Source organism: Podarcis liolepis (genome assembly GCF_965112155.1).
Source record: "Podarcis liolepis genome assembly, chromosome: 2".
Classification (NCBI taxonomy): domain Eukaryota; kingdom Metazoa; phylum Chordata; class Lepidosauria; order Squamata; family Lacertidae; genus Podarcis; species Podarcis liolepis.
Genome location: NC_139555.1, coordinates 75,596,429 through 75,614,163, shown reverse-complemented (window position 1 = coordinate 75,614,163; position 17,735 = coordinate 75,596,429). Strand labels below are relative to the sequence as shown.

Below are 17,735 nucleotides of genomic sequence, written 5' to 3'. Positions count from 1 at the left end.
ACAAGTTCTGTGATGTATTATAAAAATAGTAATTCAGTGTATAGATCATGTGAGTTGGCAAGAAGTACGTTTATTAAACATAGTCACATGGTTTCTATAAGTGGCCACCTTGAATTCCTATCTACAAGATGAATGATCCTGCTGAATGTGTTCTAAACTTTTTTCCTATTTGGGAAGAGAAAAACATTAATACTGGTATCACAGAAACAAGTATAACAGGATTTTTGTTGCTTTTTTCTATAAATGTGTGTAACCATGAGAAACCTATTCAACATTAATTATTGTCTGTGTTTTCATACAGGAGTGAGTAGCACCGAGGAAATTTTACTCAGAACCAAAAGTGCAACTCAAGGGAAATTCCCCATATATAATCTTGGGTTTGGTTACGACCTTGACTATGGCTTTTTAGAAAAGTTGGCCACGGAGAACAATGGAGTGGCTCGTCGTATCTATGAAGATTCCGATGCAGCCCTACAGTTACAGGTAAAATATGATAACATTAGGTGACAATTGATATTTTTTTTTAAAAAAAGGTTAAAACAGATAAGCTACTGTTATTTTCAGAATGAAGACTCATCCACTTTAGTACCTCAGCATGGTATTGTTACACACCACCCCAATCTCCACAAATGGTACAAGATTCCAGGGGTTGCAGGAATATTTAACCAGGGTCTGTGTTTCCTTTTGGGACAATGAGGCACAGCAGATACTGATTTAGACATGTGTACAACCTGTGTCACGACTGAGCCAGCCCAGCCAGCTTTCAGTGGAGGAAGTAGGCAGGGAGAAATAGGATTAACTAACAGTAGAGAGGTGCCTAGCTGAGGGCCAACTTCCCCGCCCTCAGGAATGCAGGTTGCCAAGTCTGTCTTCTCAGGAAGAAGTTGGAGGGGATCCAATGAGCCCACAGAGTCGCCGCTGGGGGAAGGTGTGTGATAGGAGGCGGAAGCAGAAACGTAAGGGGCAGAAATCACATTTAAGCTGGAGGAAGGGGAGGGACTCGGCAGAAGAGTCATCGTAATTCATGAGGGCGGCAGCTGGGTTAATGCCGCCGGCATTATCTGTGTACTTGATCAATAAATCATTCTCTCTACTTAAGTATGCTTCCTGTGTTGTCGAGCTGGAGGCTGGATTCCTGCATTTAGAATGAAAGATGGCAGAGCATTCAGAGCATCCTTTGAGGGTCTGGCTTCCCCTAGATTTAAAGGACAGCAAAAAAAACCACCCACTGTGTCCCTTAGTTCCATCCTGCCATCCCCATCTCACATGGAGTTCTGCCCTTCCTTCTCCCTCTCACAGCTAACTGACTCCCAGGACCACCCCACAACCTACGTCATTCAAAGTTGAAACCCTAAACCTGGTCTTTGCCTCTGCCCACTAGCACCCCAGCAAATAAGGGCCACTTCTCTTTACCTGGCAGTCTTGCCCTCTGATGGTTTCCTTGATGGGTGATCCCTGGCCTTTGTCGACTGCTACTGGCCCATCCAGCTAGACTGATGATTGGGAGTGAGACCACATAACACTGGTCCTGAAAGATCTACATTGGCTCCCAGTACGTTTCCGGGCACAATTCAAAGTGTTGGTGCTGACCTTTAGAGCCCTAAATGGCCTCGGCCCAGTTTACCTGAAGGAGCATCTCTATTCCCACCATTCAGCCCGGACACTGAGGTCCAGCTCTGAGGGCCTTCTGGCAGTTCCCTCACTGCAAGAAGTGAGGTTGCAGGGAACCAGGCAGAGGGCCTTCTTGGTGATGGCGCCCACCCTGTGGAGCGCCCTCCCACCAGATGTCAAGGAAATAAACAACTATCTGACTTTTAGAATACATCTGAAGGCAGCCCTGTTTAGGGAAGTTTTTAATGTTTGAAGTTTTATTCTGTTTAATATTCTGTTGGAAGCAGCCCAGAGTGGTTGGGGAAACCCAGCCAGATGGGTGGGGTATAAATAAGATGTTGTTGTTGTTGTTGTTGTTGTTGTTGTTGTTGTTGTTGTTGTTATTCCCAGCTGGCTTGGCTCATTACTCATTACCAGGGGGGGTTCTGTGTTTGGCAAAATTTAATCAAACCTTGATTAATTCAAGCTTTTACTAAATCCAGAAATTATGAGGAGTCTGCACCGCCCCCCGCCCCCCGGCAAATTCATAACAGTATTGCTAAAACAACAACAACCCTGCTCTGGTTTGCTCAGCCCTATAGAAAGGGGCCAAACAGGAGAATAACTGTCCCTAATCTGCCCTGGCAAGGCCACCTCTCCTCAACTCTTCCTGTTCATAAGGACAAAAGCAAAATTCAGCTAGAATGTTAGGAACAACACGTGCTTTGGAATACCAAGAATATAATGTTGTGTATTTCCTTCGATTCAGTAGAGATTTTTAAGCAGAGAGAGGGTGGTTGCCTAAGAGGGATGCTCTAGTGCCTGTATGAAGAACCTTTGGCCCTCCAGATGTTGCTGAACTACAGTTTCCTTCATCCCTGGTCTTTGGCTATGCTGGTTGAGGCTGATGGGAATTGTAGGCCAGCAACATCTGGAGGGCCAAAGGCTACCCAGACCTTCTATAGTGGATTGAGCTAGATGACCATTGAGATTCCAGCTGACTCCACATTTTATGGTTTTATGGCCTTTGTTCAGCATGCAGAGGTGAAATTCTCCTACTTCTAATGTGCAGAGATTGATCAGTAGCAATCTTGTACTGGAGAGCTTGCCTTGTTCTGTGTTTGGATTTCTTTATCATTTTGCTTTTCCTCCAAGGAAATTAAAGCAGCATTTTGGCCTTATAGCAAAACCCTCACAAGTCTATGAGTCAGATTAAGCCTACAGTTAATTTGTTTATTTTTATATAAGTGCATTTTAAACATTTCCTTCATCAATAAGTAATCTCAAAGTGGGGTACAATAAACAAAGCAGATACTATTCTGAAGCAGACACAAAACATTTGATGGACCAAGATCACCAGGAGATAATTTTATTATCTACATGTTTGTATATGTATATATGCATTCTTTTTCTCTTTACAAAAATATGCACTGAAACTAGGCTGTGTTTAAGTGTTGGTTTATTTATTTTTATTTTCTAGGACTTTTATAATGAGGTGGCCAATCCCTTACTTACAGAAGTAGAGTTTAAGTACCCTGAAAATGCCATCTCTGACTTGACTCAAAATAATTTTAAGCACTATTATGCTGGTTCTGAAATTGTTGTGGCTGGACGTATTATAGACAATGACCTAAACAGTATTACTGCAGAGGTTAAAGCTCATGGGGTAAGTGCCTTGTTAGGTCTGGCAATTATTGTGTGTGTGTGTGTGTGGTTAAACTTTCTTTCCTGCCAGCGCTTGCCATTTAAAAAGGTAGGACTATAGCTCTGGAGATAAAGTTAGGAGCTTCTTGCTGTGTGTGAGTTCATGCTTCCTTGTGTGTGTGAGAAAGATGATTGCTTCTGATCATATAGCTGCCTATGATTCCCATTATGCCTGCCCCTAACCCATTCCTGACCAACATGGAAGTGAACTTGTCCAGAATTTTCACTCTGTGAGTCACTGCCGTTTAGATCCATATTCTTCAGCTTTCTGTCTGAAAACTTACCAAAACGAGAGCCAAAGGCCACTTGGCTAACCAACTCCCATAGCTGCCTTCATGAACAGCCATTTCCCATAGATATTATGGAGAGGTATGAAATATTTGGAACCCAACCTTGCTTATTTTTCGCTTCCCTTCTTGCTGCCTTTTGTCTTTTGCCTTTTATTTGCAAGCTATTATTTTAAACTGTAATTTACCTTGGTTGCTTTGGAAAAAGGTAGTATACAGATGTTGCAAGCAAGCTAATGAATAAAATGAAGCATTTCTTTAAAATGCCTAACAGGCAGAACAAGACGTGACTTACGCTGAACAAGCAGATGTTGAAGAAACAGCTAAAGCTACTGAAGAACAGAAATACATATTTGGGGATTTTATTGAGAGACTTTGGGCTTATCTCACCATTCAACAGCTTCTGGAAAAACGGTATTGGGCGGTGCTTTCTGATGTCATGAATAAGATCAAAAATTTGGAGAAATAACCCACATCTAATTGAACAAGGCTGAAATCCAATGCAAAATTCCTAGAGTGTGGACAATTGAACATAGTAGGACTGTACATACATAGGATTGTTCTGGAATTGCCCCCATTTTTTTAGAAGGGGCAATTTTTCAAGAAGGGCATTTGTCTTAAGTGCGATAAAAGCACCCTTCTAATGGATCAATCTTAAGCAGGGCTTTTTTTCAGCCGGAACTCAGTTCTGGCACCTCTCAGGTGGGCACCATTGCCATTATAAGCGAACAAGGGTGAGTTCCGACACCTGTTTTTTCTCTAAAAATAGCACTGGTCTTCTGCTTTGTGAAGGCATTTCAAGTACAATGAACCTTAAACCCTAAATCTAGCTCTTCAGTTTCAGCCATTTCCTGTAGCCAAAAACTTAAATGCTTGTGACACAGAGAGGTCTCCTCACTTGATTAAAAGTCTTCCTTTTCCGAGGTGGGAGGAAATAGTGTCTTGACCAACAAGCTACCAAAGAGGCATCTGATTAAAGATTGTAATCTACCCTATATATCCAATGTTCTCTTGAAGCCATTGGAATTGTGTTCTCTTTCCACCGTACTACTGTGCATGTTTCAGAACGGTTTGCCCTAATTAATGCCATGTAATCATCTTACATGGCAGTTCCCAAACAAACAAACAAACAAACAAAGAACTCTGCCTTCTCTGTTCTCCAACCTCAGCTGATGCTGTCAAATATATTCCCCTTTTTTGGCCCACCAATTTTTTCAAAATTGTTGCCAGACTTGGGTGCAGGATTTGCACTTTCAGCTGCTGCGCATAAGAAAGGCCCTCTGTCTCTAGCAGAGATTTATTGCAGAAGCAGTGTGAATGCAGACACCCTTTATCATTTCTAGAATTATATCTTATTTCCCGTCAAGGAACAAATAGTTCTATGCAGTTATGTTGCATTCAAAACACAGAGGTTCTGTTTTTAGCTATTATGATGGTCAATAGCCATAGACAGACCTATCCTACATGGAGTACTCTAATTCTTTTTTAACCATCTGTGTCATTGACTGCAACACTGAGGTGGCTCAAGTGTGGCCCTCCTAATGTTTTGGACCACAGCTCCCAAAATCCCTGGCTGTGCTAGATGGGGCTGATGGGAGTTGGAGTCCCAGTGACATCTGGAGGGCCCCAGGCTAGCCACTTCTGATGTAATACAACATATGGGGGCAACCAATTTATTTGATGCTGTCCTTTCACCCAGCAATGTAGTAACGGGAGACGAAAAGACTAATCTGACTGCTGAAATCTTGGACATGTCTCTGAAATACAAGTTTGTGACTCCTTTAACATCGATGGTAGTTACAAAGCCAGAAGACACCGTGAATGAGACTGCAATTGCTGACAAGCCTCTGGAAGGTAGAGATATATTATACCATATTTATTTTATTTTACCCGGGGGGTTGTGATCCTGACTCCCAATTTCATTGTTGAAGGTAAAGATAAAGTTTGAAAAGTACATGGCACTGCAGTGTAGATTTTATTCACTACAAAAATAGCAAATTGACTTGTTTTTCCAAAGGAAAGAGATTTGTAAGTCCACACAGACACAAATTAAAGTTTCCTGGCCAATAACTGGCAGTGGAAAGAATATCAGCAGTATTTCTGCTGATACCCAGAAAAGGAAAGTTAAGACTGGTGTTGGTATTTGACTAGGTTCTGATGTGGAAGGTCTGTCTTCACACCTTGTTTGAAAGCAGAGTAGTAGGAGTGACAAAGAACCTGTGGCAACAATCTGAGATTACATCTGGTTGCATTAAGTAGCTGGTGATTGGGTGACATGACTCCTCATATTCAGAACAGCTCTTTGTATAGAACATATCCATCCTAGGTGAATAACTATAAAATATTGGGTTGCATCCATCTGGTTCACTCCTGCTGGCAGAAGGCTCTTTGATCCAGAACAGAGATTTCCATAAGTGCAGAGGGGAAGGAGGTGCTTTTACACTCCCTATTCCCTACCACAGGTTCTGTGTGTGTGCAGAAGAGATGTCAGCAAAAATTGCACCTCCACTTTCTACTTACAGAATCTTCTGCTGGATCAAAGTAGCCTCCATCTGCAGAAGAACACAATTGGGTATAAGCCTTAAGTGGAATAAGGAGAGAGCATTGAATAAGAAATAAATCTACCTCAGAGCAAAGGCCATTAGATTAGGATAATGATTTATTGTTATTGTTGTTTAGTCGTGTCCGACTCTTCATGACCCCATGGACCAGAGCATGCCAGGCACTCCTGTCTTCCACTGCCTCCCACAGTTTGGTCAAACTCAAGTTGGTAGCTTCAAGAAGCCACCATCTTGTCCTCTGTCGTCCCCTTCTCCTTGTGCCCTCCATCTTTCCCAACATCAGGGTCTTTTCCAGGGAGTCTTCTCTTCTCATGAGGTGACCAAAGTACAGTGGTGCCTCGCAAGACGAAATTAATTCGTTCCGCGAGTTTTTTCGTCTAGCGAATTTTTCGTCTTGCGAAGCACGAAATCCCATAGGAATGCATTGAAATTCAATTAATGCGTTCCTATGGTCAAAAAAAGTCCAAACAAAGCCAAATTTGGTACAACAAGAGTTTATTAAGTGCTCTTTAAAGTCACACATACTGTAAAGAGCATTTCAAAAACTGAAGGAACAATAAATTAAGTTTCTAAACATGACAGAAAAACATTTAAAAATCAACAAAGTGTACAGTACATTTTCCAAGACTCTGGGGGACAACTCGAAGAAGGTTCCTCTTCCACTCTTTGCTTCTTGCTGAAGAACCTGTCCATGGTCTGCTGCTTCATCCGCCTTTTCAGCACCTCCCTGAAAGATGACATGGCCCTCATATCAAAAGTGTTCGCAAGGTCACGTGTCAGGTCCTTGTCAGGGTGGTGCCGCTGTGCAAAAGCCTGCACATCTTTCCACTTCTGACAAATGTCCCTCAGTTCTTTGGAGACCTGCTGTGGAACGTAGCCCTCTGTCGTCACAACCTCCAGGAACTCCGCTGCAAAGTCTTCAGCCACAGGAACATCAGAACTGGCAGCCTCTCCATGCCTGACCACGCTGTGGATTCCAGATCTTGTCTTGAACCGGTCAAACCAGCCTCTGCTTGCCTTGAAGACTTCTGGCTCGCCTGAGGTTCCTGGCTGTTCCCGGACGAGGTCTGCGTGCAAGGCCTTGGCCTTCTCACAAATGACGGCCTCAGTCACTGTGTCCCCTGCACGCTGCTTCTCTTCTAACCAGATGAGCAGCAACTTCTCCACCTCCTCCAGAACAGCTGGGCGGTTCTTCACGATCCTGGTGACTCCGTTGGCTGCATCAGTCGCAAGGATCTTCTCCCTCATCTTCAGGATGGTCCCGATGGTCGATGGATTCCTCCCGTACTCCCTGGCGAGGTCTGTCACACGCATTCCACCGTCGTGCTTCCGGATGATCTCCTTCTTCATTTCCAGCGTAACCTTCTCCTTCTTCCCCTCGCCGGCCTCTGAAGCAGCAGTCTTCTTGGGTCCCATGGCAGCACAGCTCCTACCTTCGCAACCCCCCCCCCAAAAAAAAATCAGTGCTTCACATCCAAAAAATTCAAAAGCACCCAGCCACCCACCACACAGAAATTCAAACCCAGAATTTTTTTTAAAAAAAACAGCAGAGTGGCCCAATGGTCACAGAAAATCATAAAAATGCAGGAAAAAAACACACACGCTTCCAGATTCTTGCAAACCCCTCCCCAACACCAAGTCCTTGAATTCCAAACACCCCAACCCAAAATCCAAAAACCCCCCAAAAAGTTTTAAAAGTTTAACTTACCAAATGGCTGCAAAAGAAGTTTTGGAAAAGCTTCAAAAATCACCAAAGTCTTCAAAAACCTCAAAAAAGCCTACCACACTGCGTGCTATGAGTTGCTCCTCGAAGTCAAGTCACAACTGCACCTCTTCAAGCAATGCACCCTGGGTATTAACGGTTTTAAGAAAAAGGAAACAAACTTGCAAGACGTTTTCGTCTTGCGAAGCAAGCCCATAGGGAAATTTGTCTTGCGAAGCAGCTCAAAAAACGCAAAACCCTTTCGTCTAGCGAGTTTTTCATCTTGCGAGGCATTCGTCTTGCGGGGCACCACTGTATTGGAGCCTCAGCTTCACAATCTGTCCTTCCAGGGAGCACTCAGGGCTGATTTTCTTAAGAATGGAGAGGTTTGATCTTCTTGCAGTCTCTCGGACCAAGAGTCTCCTCCAGCACCATAATTCAAAAGCATCAATTCTTTAGTGATCAGCCTTCTTTATGGTCCAGCTCTCACTTCCATACATCACTACTGGGAAAACCATAGCTTTAACTATACGGACCTTTGTTGGCAAGGTGATGTCTCTGCTTTTTAAGATGCTGTCTAGGTTTGTCATCGCTTTTCTCCCAAACAGGCGTCTTTTAATTCCGTGACTGCTGTCACCATCTGCGATCTGAGAGCCAGTGTTGTGTAGTGGTTAAGAGTGGTAGTCTAATCTGGGGAACCGGGTTCGCGTCTCCGCTCCTCCACATGCAGCTGCTGCGTGACCTTGGGCCAGTCACACTTCTCTGAAGTCTCTCAGCCCCACTCACCTCACAGAGTGTTTGTTGTGGGGGAGGAAGGGAAAGGAGAATGTCAGCCGCTTTGAGACTCCTTAAAGGGAGTGAAAGGCGGGATATAAATCCAAACTCTTCTTCTTCTTCTTCTGCAGTGATCATGAAGCCCAAGAAAGTAAAATCTCTCACTGCCTCCATTTCTTCCCCTTTTATTTGCTAGGAGGTGATGGGACCAGTGGCCATGATCTTATAATTTTTTTTATGTTGAGCTTCAGACCATATTTTGCGCTCTCCTCTTGATTTATTAGATTTCTTACCCACCCTTCAGCATAAAGCTCCAGGGTGAGTTACATGGCAAAATGCAATATTAAAATCAGTGAAAACAACACAGTGTCAAAAGAATATGGCGGCTGATACATATATACACCTCAGGTGTCATTACCATGCTTGATTCAGTCTGTAGCAGTAGAAGTCTGCTCACCATTGTGGTGTGGCGGCGTTGGTGGATGGCAGAGACTCTTTCCAGGCCCCAGGATCGGCCTCCTGTTCTGATGGGTGGCGTGGGTCTAAGCCCACACCACCTCTTGGGAGACGGATCCTAGCCTGCACCCAGGATTGGCGAATGGGGGTGCAAGCTCGAATGTGGGCTGGGACGGGGGACAGAGCTCTCTTCCAACCCACCCCCTCCACCCATTCAATTCCCCCACATATCATGCAAAGACCCTTTATTTAAAACCTTTTCTTATGAGGCAATAATCAATATTTTTATTTATGAACACCTTTATGGAAACATTTTTAGCTGGTTTTGCCCCCCCCCCGACTGTGCCCCTGGCACGGGCCTTCCTCACCACCCCTTAGCTATGACCCTGTTAGGAATCCCTTCTTGGATTGACCATAGTGTGACTTCCGGCAGGCGGGCTGGAAGTATTTAATTGCCCCATGCCCAAGCCAATCCTCTTTCATCTGTATTCAATATATTGTGGCCTGTTTTGATCCAATATCAGTCTTTGATTTCTTGGGATTGGGGGCTAGGGAGCACAACGCCTGGGACTGCAAGTGGTTATTCCACAATCCTTTATATATCTGATATTTTGGATGTATCCAGATTCTGTTGAGAATGTTCTACTGTTCGTTAGCTTTCAAAGTACTTCAGGGCGAGCCCACCCATGAGGTGGAGTGAGGCAGTTGCCCCAGGTGGCAGATCTGGCCTCTGCCGCCACCTTCTTCTCCGCTGCCTGCTCAGCTCCTGCTCCTCTATGGCCTCCTTTTACTCCCTTGCTGTGCCAGGGCTTCCTCAGGCTGCCTCCAATCACCTTGGACAGCGGCTGCAGAAGAGGTGGTGGCGGCAGCGGTGCTAGGGGGCACTGAGCAAAAGAAGGAGGAAGAGGCAGGTGAGGAGGGTGTATGTGGTATTTTCCGTTTTGCCTCAAGTGGCAAAATGTCCTAGGCTGAAGTAATCTATGTCAGAATGAATGTTTCTAAATGTTTAACTCTCCCTTTTGTTCTTTTTTTTCTCTTTTCATGTTGAAAACAGCTGATGGTAAGTTTTATTGCATTGATCGTTTTACTGTTAATTATTATTTTACTTTAATTATTGAGCAAGTGTATACTAAATAGCTATCATGTGGGGACCTTTGTCCCTGGCAGGGACAGATTTCACACAGTGTACCAAGTCATTTGTGTATCATGCTGTACGTTGCTTTGGTGATGGAAAGAAAAGTGCCCCGATTTCTCTGTAAGGATTTTAAGGAAAGTTTTTGGAATTAGTAGTCTAAACTGAGCACACATATGGTTAATGTTGGTACTGCAATTTTAAATGTTAGTTATGTTTGTGATGTCAGATCTAGAACTCAGAAATAATAATAATAATAATAATGATGATGATGATGTGCAAATACAATAGCCAAATGATAACTGGGCTACTATATAGGCGCTGAACAGACGAATATAAGGTATACTTGCTTAAATCACTCTGCTACAAAACTGTTAAAGGTACAGGAGCTATGCACTCCTTTGTATCTGTCCACCCTAAGAACAGAATGAATCTAATAACATTTTTTCATAGGTATAACTTTAACTGGACAGCAGTACATATCTATTATGGTCCATGCCACTCTGACACAATTTCCCCCATATTTATGTTTCATTTCCATGAGAATTTTTGAAAGAATTCTTCTTAAATACATATTTAAATGCTTGTTGAAATACATTTTTAAATGTGCATTTCTCTAAAAACACATATAAAATACTTATTTTGCTCAAAATATGTATCTAAATGCATGTTTTCCCTCACAACACACATTTAAACATTTATTTTCATTCAGGATACATATTCTATTGCACAGTTGACACGTTTAAACTGCAAAAACTGTGTCACAACATTTAAAGAACTGCAAAACAAGGGTAGCTATCTTTTGATCTGCACATTGATCCAAAATGTCATTTCAGTATAGGAAGTCACGTAAACATCCCAATGTTCTGATAACCATTTAGAAGACAATTAGAGAATGTACCATAGGGAAAATAGGGTGCAATGTTTCAGAGCCCCAGAACATGAGCCCAGCAAGAGAGCAGTGTTCAGGGTGGGGACCAAAGGTTGGCAAGCTACCCCAGAAGGAGTAGGACATCTCTCCCACCAGAGGTACTACCCTTCCCCTAATAGACCCCATAGACCCCAAGAACTCCAGCTACCATTCAGAAATCTAGTAAGACCTGTATCTAACCAACTGCACATTACAAAGACTGACATCTGTGGTACATAGGAACATAGACTTGGCTTTATACAACATCAGGCCTTCTAATTCAGTCTTGTCAACAACATTTGCTGGCACCAGCTCTCCTGGGTGGTATGCCACTAAGTTTTACTGAGAGTAAACCTGCTGAAATTAATGAACACTATTAAGCTAGGCCCACTGATTTCAATAGGTCTACTCTGAGTAAAGCTTAGTAGAGTACCACCCAGATTTGCTCTGGAGGATTGGAGAAACTTCCACAACACATGGGTGCTGAGAGGGGGGTGACCCCTCATTGCATGAAATGGAATATTTACCATTGTGCTAAAATACAATCCATAATAATCTGTGTTTATTTTATTGCCTGTTTCATGGTTATTTCACCTCTTTTGTTTATTCCGTAATAACAGCAACATTTTTTCAATGAAACTGTGAAGTAGCATAAGATTCGTTGAACCTTAACTTTTATCTGTTCTGATCAGGAACAGTATATAATCAAGTTACGTTTATTTAAAATTGGTATGAAAATTCATCTCTCTCTCTCTCTCTGACTCTCTCTCTCTATATATATGCATTCTGTTTTGCCTCTAGTGTAACATTTTCTTATTTCTACATAGCATCACGTCCTGTTATTCCAGCATATAGTGCACCACAACACTATCACAGATATACCAGCGGTGAGTTTGGTTTTGAATTGTTACAGATAATGGATAGTGAGTTCTACAGTCTCCGCGACAGCATTCCATATTGTGACCAATTTCCATCATAACACAGAGAAATATTGGTAGTTCCCAGTTCAGATTTCATGATGAGCCAGGGTTTGAAGAGTTAGCAATGTGCTGGAAGGCTCCTGCTCTCCCTCTTCTCCTCTCGTCTTCAAGTTTCCTTCTTTGCTTTCTGGTTTTCTCTAACCTTGGTATGCCATGGCATTCAAATTGGACAGCATTGCCTTAAAGCCATAGTTTGGATAAAGGGCAGGATAGAAATTTAATAAATAAATAAATAATCAGCCCTGTTAGACCCCCATAGGCATTACCGCTTGGGTCGTTATAGGCATCCGATATCATCCCTGCATACCCTGTACACTCAGGTGTCATACACAATAGTTCATAATTCATGTAATAATTAAATCAATAACATCATTATTACATCACATTAAAATCATTGTCAAATGCAACTCTCTTTCTTAAGCTATGACTATGTTGGGGTGTGTGTGAATGTGTTTGATCCCAATTAGTAAAGCTATTTTTTGTGAGCATAGGTGGTTCTAGCATGCTTAAGGCAGAATTACATACTGTACTATGAAACAAGCAAGTGGTTCCTAACTCTCTGTTTGCCTCCTAACTCTAATTGGGGAGGAGCATTTGTCAGGGAGAATTGGCAGGCGGGAGAGGGTGGCACCTAACCCTTTCAGAACTACTTTATCCCTGCAAATCTCAACAATCCACTCCATACTCCTACTATTTCCCTTCTGCAAGGTTCTGAGGTTGGAAGTAAGACTAGCTGAGAGGAAAACAGCCTAGGAGGAGAATTTATTCAGGTTAGGCACCTGAATATCAGTTCATTTCTGCCCTACAAAGATTCTACCCCAGCCCCACCAATGTTCATGTTGAGGACCCACATTTGCTGCAGTAACATGTAGTTCCGTCCAAACTTTGTAATGGATTGTGAACTTTTTCTGGAGCACAGTAAGGGCATTACAGGCAGAGATAATTTCTTTCCGCATTTCTGGACTCCTTCTGTATTCTTTAAATGTGAAATGAACTCGTGCTTTCAGAAAATGATCAGTGATCTAATTGTAAATATCCATTTGCAGTCGATGCAGATCCACACTTCATTATTGATGTGCCCCAAAAAGAAGATGCTCTTTGCTTTAACATTAATGAAGAGCCAGGCGTTGTGTTAAACCTAATCAGAGACCCAACTACAGGTAAGCTTTTATCACACATGCTGAGCACCACTTGCCACTCTCTGAGTGCACAGCCTGCAGCCTTGAGCCCCATGTAGCTATGAAAGTCCTCAGTAACACCCTTGCATAAGGACATGGGCTGCTCCTCCTCACCTCTTGGTTGCTGTGCAGTCCCATCCAGCTGGTACTTACAGCTACCCACCCACCCTCACATACACACACACATGCACCAGCATTGTTTTCAGCCAGTGTTGTGTAGTGGTTAAGAGTGGTGGACTCGTAATCTGGAGAACTGAGTTCGCTTCCCCGCTCCTCCACATGCAGCTGCTGGGTGACCTTGGGCTAGTCACACTTCTTGAAGTCTCTTGGCCTCAGTCACCTCACAGAGTGTTTGTTGTGGGAGAGGAAGGGAAAAGAGACTCCTTAGGGTAGTGATAAAGCGGGATATCAAATCCAGACTCTTCTTCTTCTACTTTCCAATAGCTAGATGCACTTGGAGCCTGTTATCTCTGTTTTCACTACAAGAGGGAACCTGCAGGATCTGACAGATACCTAAAGGTGGCTTGGGTGGGAAGTCAGTAAGGCCAGGCTAGAATAAAAGGATCTTCGATAGTTTCAAACTGAGAGTTTTCTCCAACAGCAATCTGGGGTTCAGCTAAGGCATTTTATCCTGTCCCCTTCTGGTGGAGTTCCTTAGAGAGGTAGTCCTCTGGCAATTTTTTATATTGTATATTTAGTTGTCCATAGAAAACTGCTCTTTTAGCTACCAAGGCTTATTTTTCTGAAGAATTTTTATTAACTTATGCCCCTCCTTCTCTTTTTAGGTATTACTGTCAATGGGCAACTTATTGGTGAAAAGAAGAGCAGTAATGATGTAGGGTCAATACACAATACCTATATTGGAAGACTTGGGATTCGAAATACACAGTTGAATGTAAAGCTTGAAATAACTCCTGAGAGTATCACTCTTCACAATGGCACAAAGCAAATGATGTTCACATGGCTTGATGAAGTCACCTTACTACATCCTAGGTAAAATTCACACACCAAGCATGTTTTAATATATATATTTTTTAAGCAAAGAAACACAGATAACAGAAGATGTAAAAGATAAGGAAGGACTGTAGCTCAGTGGCAAAGCATCTGCTTGGCATGCAGACTCAGGTTCAAGCCCCAGTATGTATGGGTAGGGCAGAGAATATCCTTGCCTAAAATCCTGGAGAAATGCTGCCAGTCAGTGTTGACCAGCCTTTTTCAACCTCAGGTCCCAAGATGTTGTTGGACTACAACTCCCACCATTCCTTGCTAGCAAGACCAGTGGTGAAGGATGATGGGAGTTGTAGTCCAACAACATCTGGGGACCCAATGTTAAGAAAGGCTGGTGTAGACAATACTGAGCTATATGGACCACAGGCCTGACTCAACACAAGGCAGCTTCCTATTCTTAAATACACTTCCCCAAAGTCTTTTATTCGAGTTGCTGTAGCGATTTGTGGTGTTAACCATTGAATGCACCTGTTCATGCTGTATTTCTTTATCCAAACTAGTTTGACTTTGAAAATTATTCGGAAAAAGAGCCTGGAATTTTCAATGGGAGAAGGAGCAACATTTATAGTGGTTTTGCATCAGTCATGGAGCAAACATGCAGTACATCCGAATTTTCTAGGATTTTACACGTTGGATAGTCACAGGTTGTCTGGGCGTACCCATGGTTTATTAGGTATGAATTTGTGAAATGATTGATATACTGAACATGAAAAGCAATATTCGTTTTCCAGAAGTATGGAAACCTTATTTGAATTGAAAACCTTTGGGACAAGGAGTAAACCACAATGTGCAAATATTTAAACAAAGGAGGAAAGTAACAAGTTTGATAGATGGGAGCGGGAAAAGGATGGGGGAAATAAGATATTTCCTTCTTAGTAAGTTCTGCTGAGCAAAATAAAGATACTTTTCAGTAAGCCTAATAAGATTAGGCTGTACATTTGTTTGTTTTTAAGTTTGGGACCTCTTACGTGCGTGCAATGCAGCTTCTGAACGTTAAAAATGTAAACAGTGCAGTGTTTTTCCTTAATTTCCCCCCTCTCAAGTGTCTTATAAGGATTGGAAATTTTTGCCTTGCCATCATTTTGCAAGCTAGGAAACAAGAGCTTAAATGTGCATAATGACCAGGTTTTCCTATCATTATGCCATTCACAGTGATAGTTACACAGTTTTAGACCCTGGACATAATGGTCTGGAAGTGACTCTTTAAAATGTAATGTGTATTCTTACTAGTAATTCAGTTCCGCCATGGCTAGGGGCCTCCTACTCATTCTAAAGAGCGGGACCCTGGCCTTCTGCTTCCCGGTCCTGCCCTAACAGCACCACTGGACATCCATATATTTGGCCTCATTCCATGAAAAACATCCCAGTGGATACCTATATCTCTTATCAGTCCATAATGTTACAGCTCCCACAAGAGCAATTGTATTTGACCAGTCTACAAACTAAATAAAACTAAGAAAGAGACCATGTTCCTAACTAGGGATGTTTGAGAAATTTGTTATTTGTAGATTCTGATATAAACGGACCTGATCTGTAGCTCCAGCTCTAATGGAGACTGGAATTTAGTTATGAATCAGCTTTCCTGCTTTCTGAATGTCCCTGACATGGTTCTCAATTTTGCATTTTTATTTTAACAAAATGTGTTTAAATGTTTTAAGAGAAAATGTATTTAGGCAGCAATGCTATTCACACATACTTTGGATGAATCAAGCTGCACTGTACTCAGTGGGACTTCTGAATAGATTTATAGGACTGCGCTATAGATAGATCTGTCTATGCACTAGATATACAATGCATATTTTGAGAGAAAATGCATTTAAAAACACATATTTAAATACATTTTGGTGCAGAATCTAGTATTACATTAAGTGCCATGAGGAACTACTATTTTAATTCCAGTTCTAGATGATTGTGAAAGAACAATTGCTTCAGCACCACTGAAAGATCTTAGTGTGGAAGCAACTCAAACCCATAGTGATAATTGCTATTGCTTTTTTTTTACCCTTTAGGGCAGTTTTTCCACCCAATTGACTTTAATATACTTGAAGTCCACCCTGGGTCTGATCCTCAGAAACCAGATGCTACAATGATTGTGAAAAATAACCAGCTGACAGTAACCAGGTAAACAGCAATTCGGGTATCTGAGAAATAGTATTTTGCCTGCATGAAGCTCTGGCTTTTAATTTTAATACTATGTATTTTTTCTTTTATTTTTAGGGGATGGCAGAAAGATTACACAGAAGATGTAAAGCATGGTACAAATGTCCCTTGTTGGTTTATTCACAACAACGGAGAAGGTCTACTTGATGGCATATACACAGACTACATTGTTCCTAGCTTGTTTTAGAACAAGATATATTCATCTTTGGCTGCAGCACTTTGAAGTGACAGAATATTTCAATATTATACCACTAATTACCACCCCCAACCACACCCCAAAAATGTCACCACAGATCAAGGTTTTTTGTGATTCCTGCTTGCATACAACACAGGCACCCTAAATTTCTACAAAATATTATCAGAAGTAGGATGTGTACTCTACAAAGCTAGGAGCTGCTGTTTTCTCTTATTAGTAGAGACTGCTTTGGTGGGTAGTACAATCATTTCTTTTATGAGCACTCATTCTGATTTCTTCTCTTCATATTAAATGCATCCATGATTTTCATCATTTAAATGTAGTGTTGATAGGAAGAAGTTCAAAGCAAAGGTATCAAAGCACTTCATTTTGTATAATCATTCCAACTGTGATTAAAATTTCAGTTTCAAGGTCATGATTCTTTTTGTGGAAAAGTGGCAAACCATTAAAGCTATGAATGAATGAATGAATGAATGTGTGTTTTCTCTAGCCTCTAGCTAGTATAACAGCATGCTTGCAATCCCCTCTGCCAAAAATTGCTCCAGGGGGTTCCCCAACCCTCTGGAACAGACTCTGAAGGGGCACGGGGTGCTGGAGAGAAGGGGGAAAGATCTGTTGTACAAACGGAAATCTGTTGCACAAGTGGAATGGCAGTGTTGGATACAACCCATAAACTTTTGTTTTCTTTGGTACAAATGGAAGGTTGCACTCCTGCATGTTCTATCTGCTGAACATGTTGTTTATTGGTCAGGCGATTGGTACGTCATGTAAAAATATGTATGTACCAAATAGCTGAAGCAGATTCCACATTTATCCCTTTCAGCAGATACCAGGACAAAAGATACTGGATTTTCAGCTTGTAGTGGCCTAACCAACCCTCAGTGCTGGTTTTTTGCATGCCCAATGCAGGCCCAATGGTGCCTTTGGCATCATATACTACATACATATACTACATACTACATCATATACTTCATCATATAGTACTCTCACAGGTATGTGCAAAAGCATGTTAAGAAGCTCTCATTTTCAGGCATACTTAACGAACATGAGACATACTGTTTTTTGTATAATATACCCCATTTGGATATTCACATTAT

The 17,735-nt window shown here is 42.1% G+C and overlaps 1 protein-coding gene across 2 annotated transcripts in view; it reads left to right on the top strand.

The window, feature by feature from the left end:
* Positions 1-17,104, top strand: part of LOC310700047 (inter-alpha-trypsin inhibitor heavy chain H3-like) — a 32,256-nt gene extending 15,152 nt beyond the window's left edge. For both annotated transcript variants that reach the window (XM_083488864.1, XM_083488863.1), the window contains 10 exons: positions 302-483; positions 3,071-3,256; positions 3,856-3,995; positions 5,281-5,435; positions 11,944-12,003; positions 13,143-13,256; positions 14,060-14,267; positions 14,783-14,955; positions 16,292-16,403; positions 16,500-17,104. In XM_083488864.1, coding sequence (XP_083344990.1) covers positions 302-483; positions 3,071-3,256; positions 3,856-3,995; positions 5,281-5,435; positions 11,944-12,003; positions 13,143-13,256; positions 14,060-14,267; positions 14,783-14,955; positions 16,292-16,403; positions 16,500-16,629 — 1,460 coding nt within the window. In that variant the 3' untranslated portion in view covers positions 16,630-17,104. The remainder of the gene's footprint in view (positions 1-301; positions 484-3,070; positions 3,257-3,855; positions 3,996-5,280; positions 5,436-11,943; positions 12,004-13,142; positions 13,257-14,059; positions 14,268-14,782; positions 14,956-16,291; positions 16,404-16,499) is intronic.
* Positions 17,105-17,735: the final 631 nt, after the last annotated feature.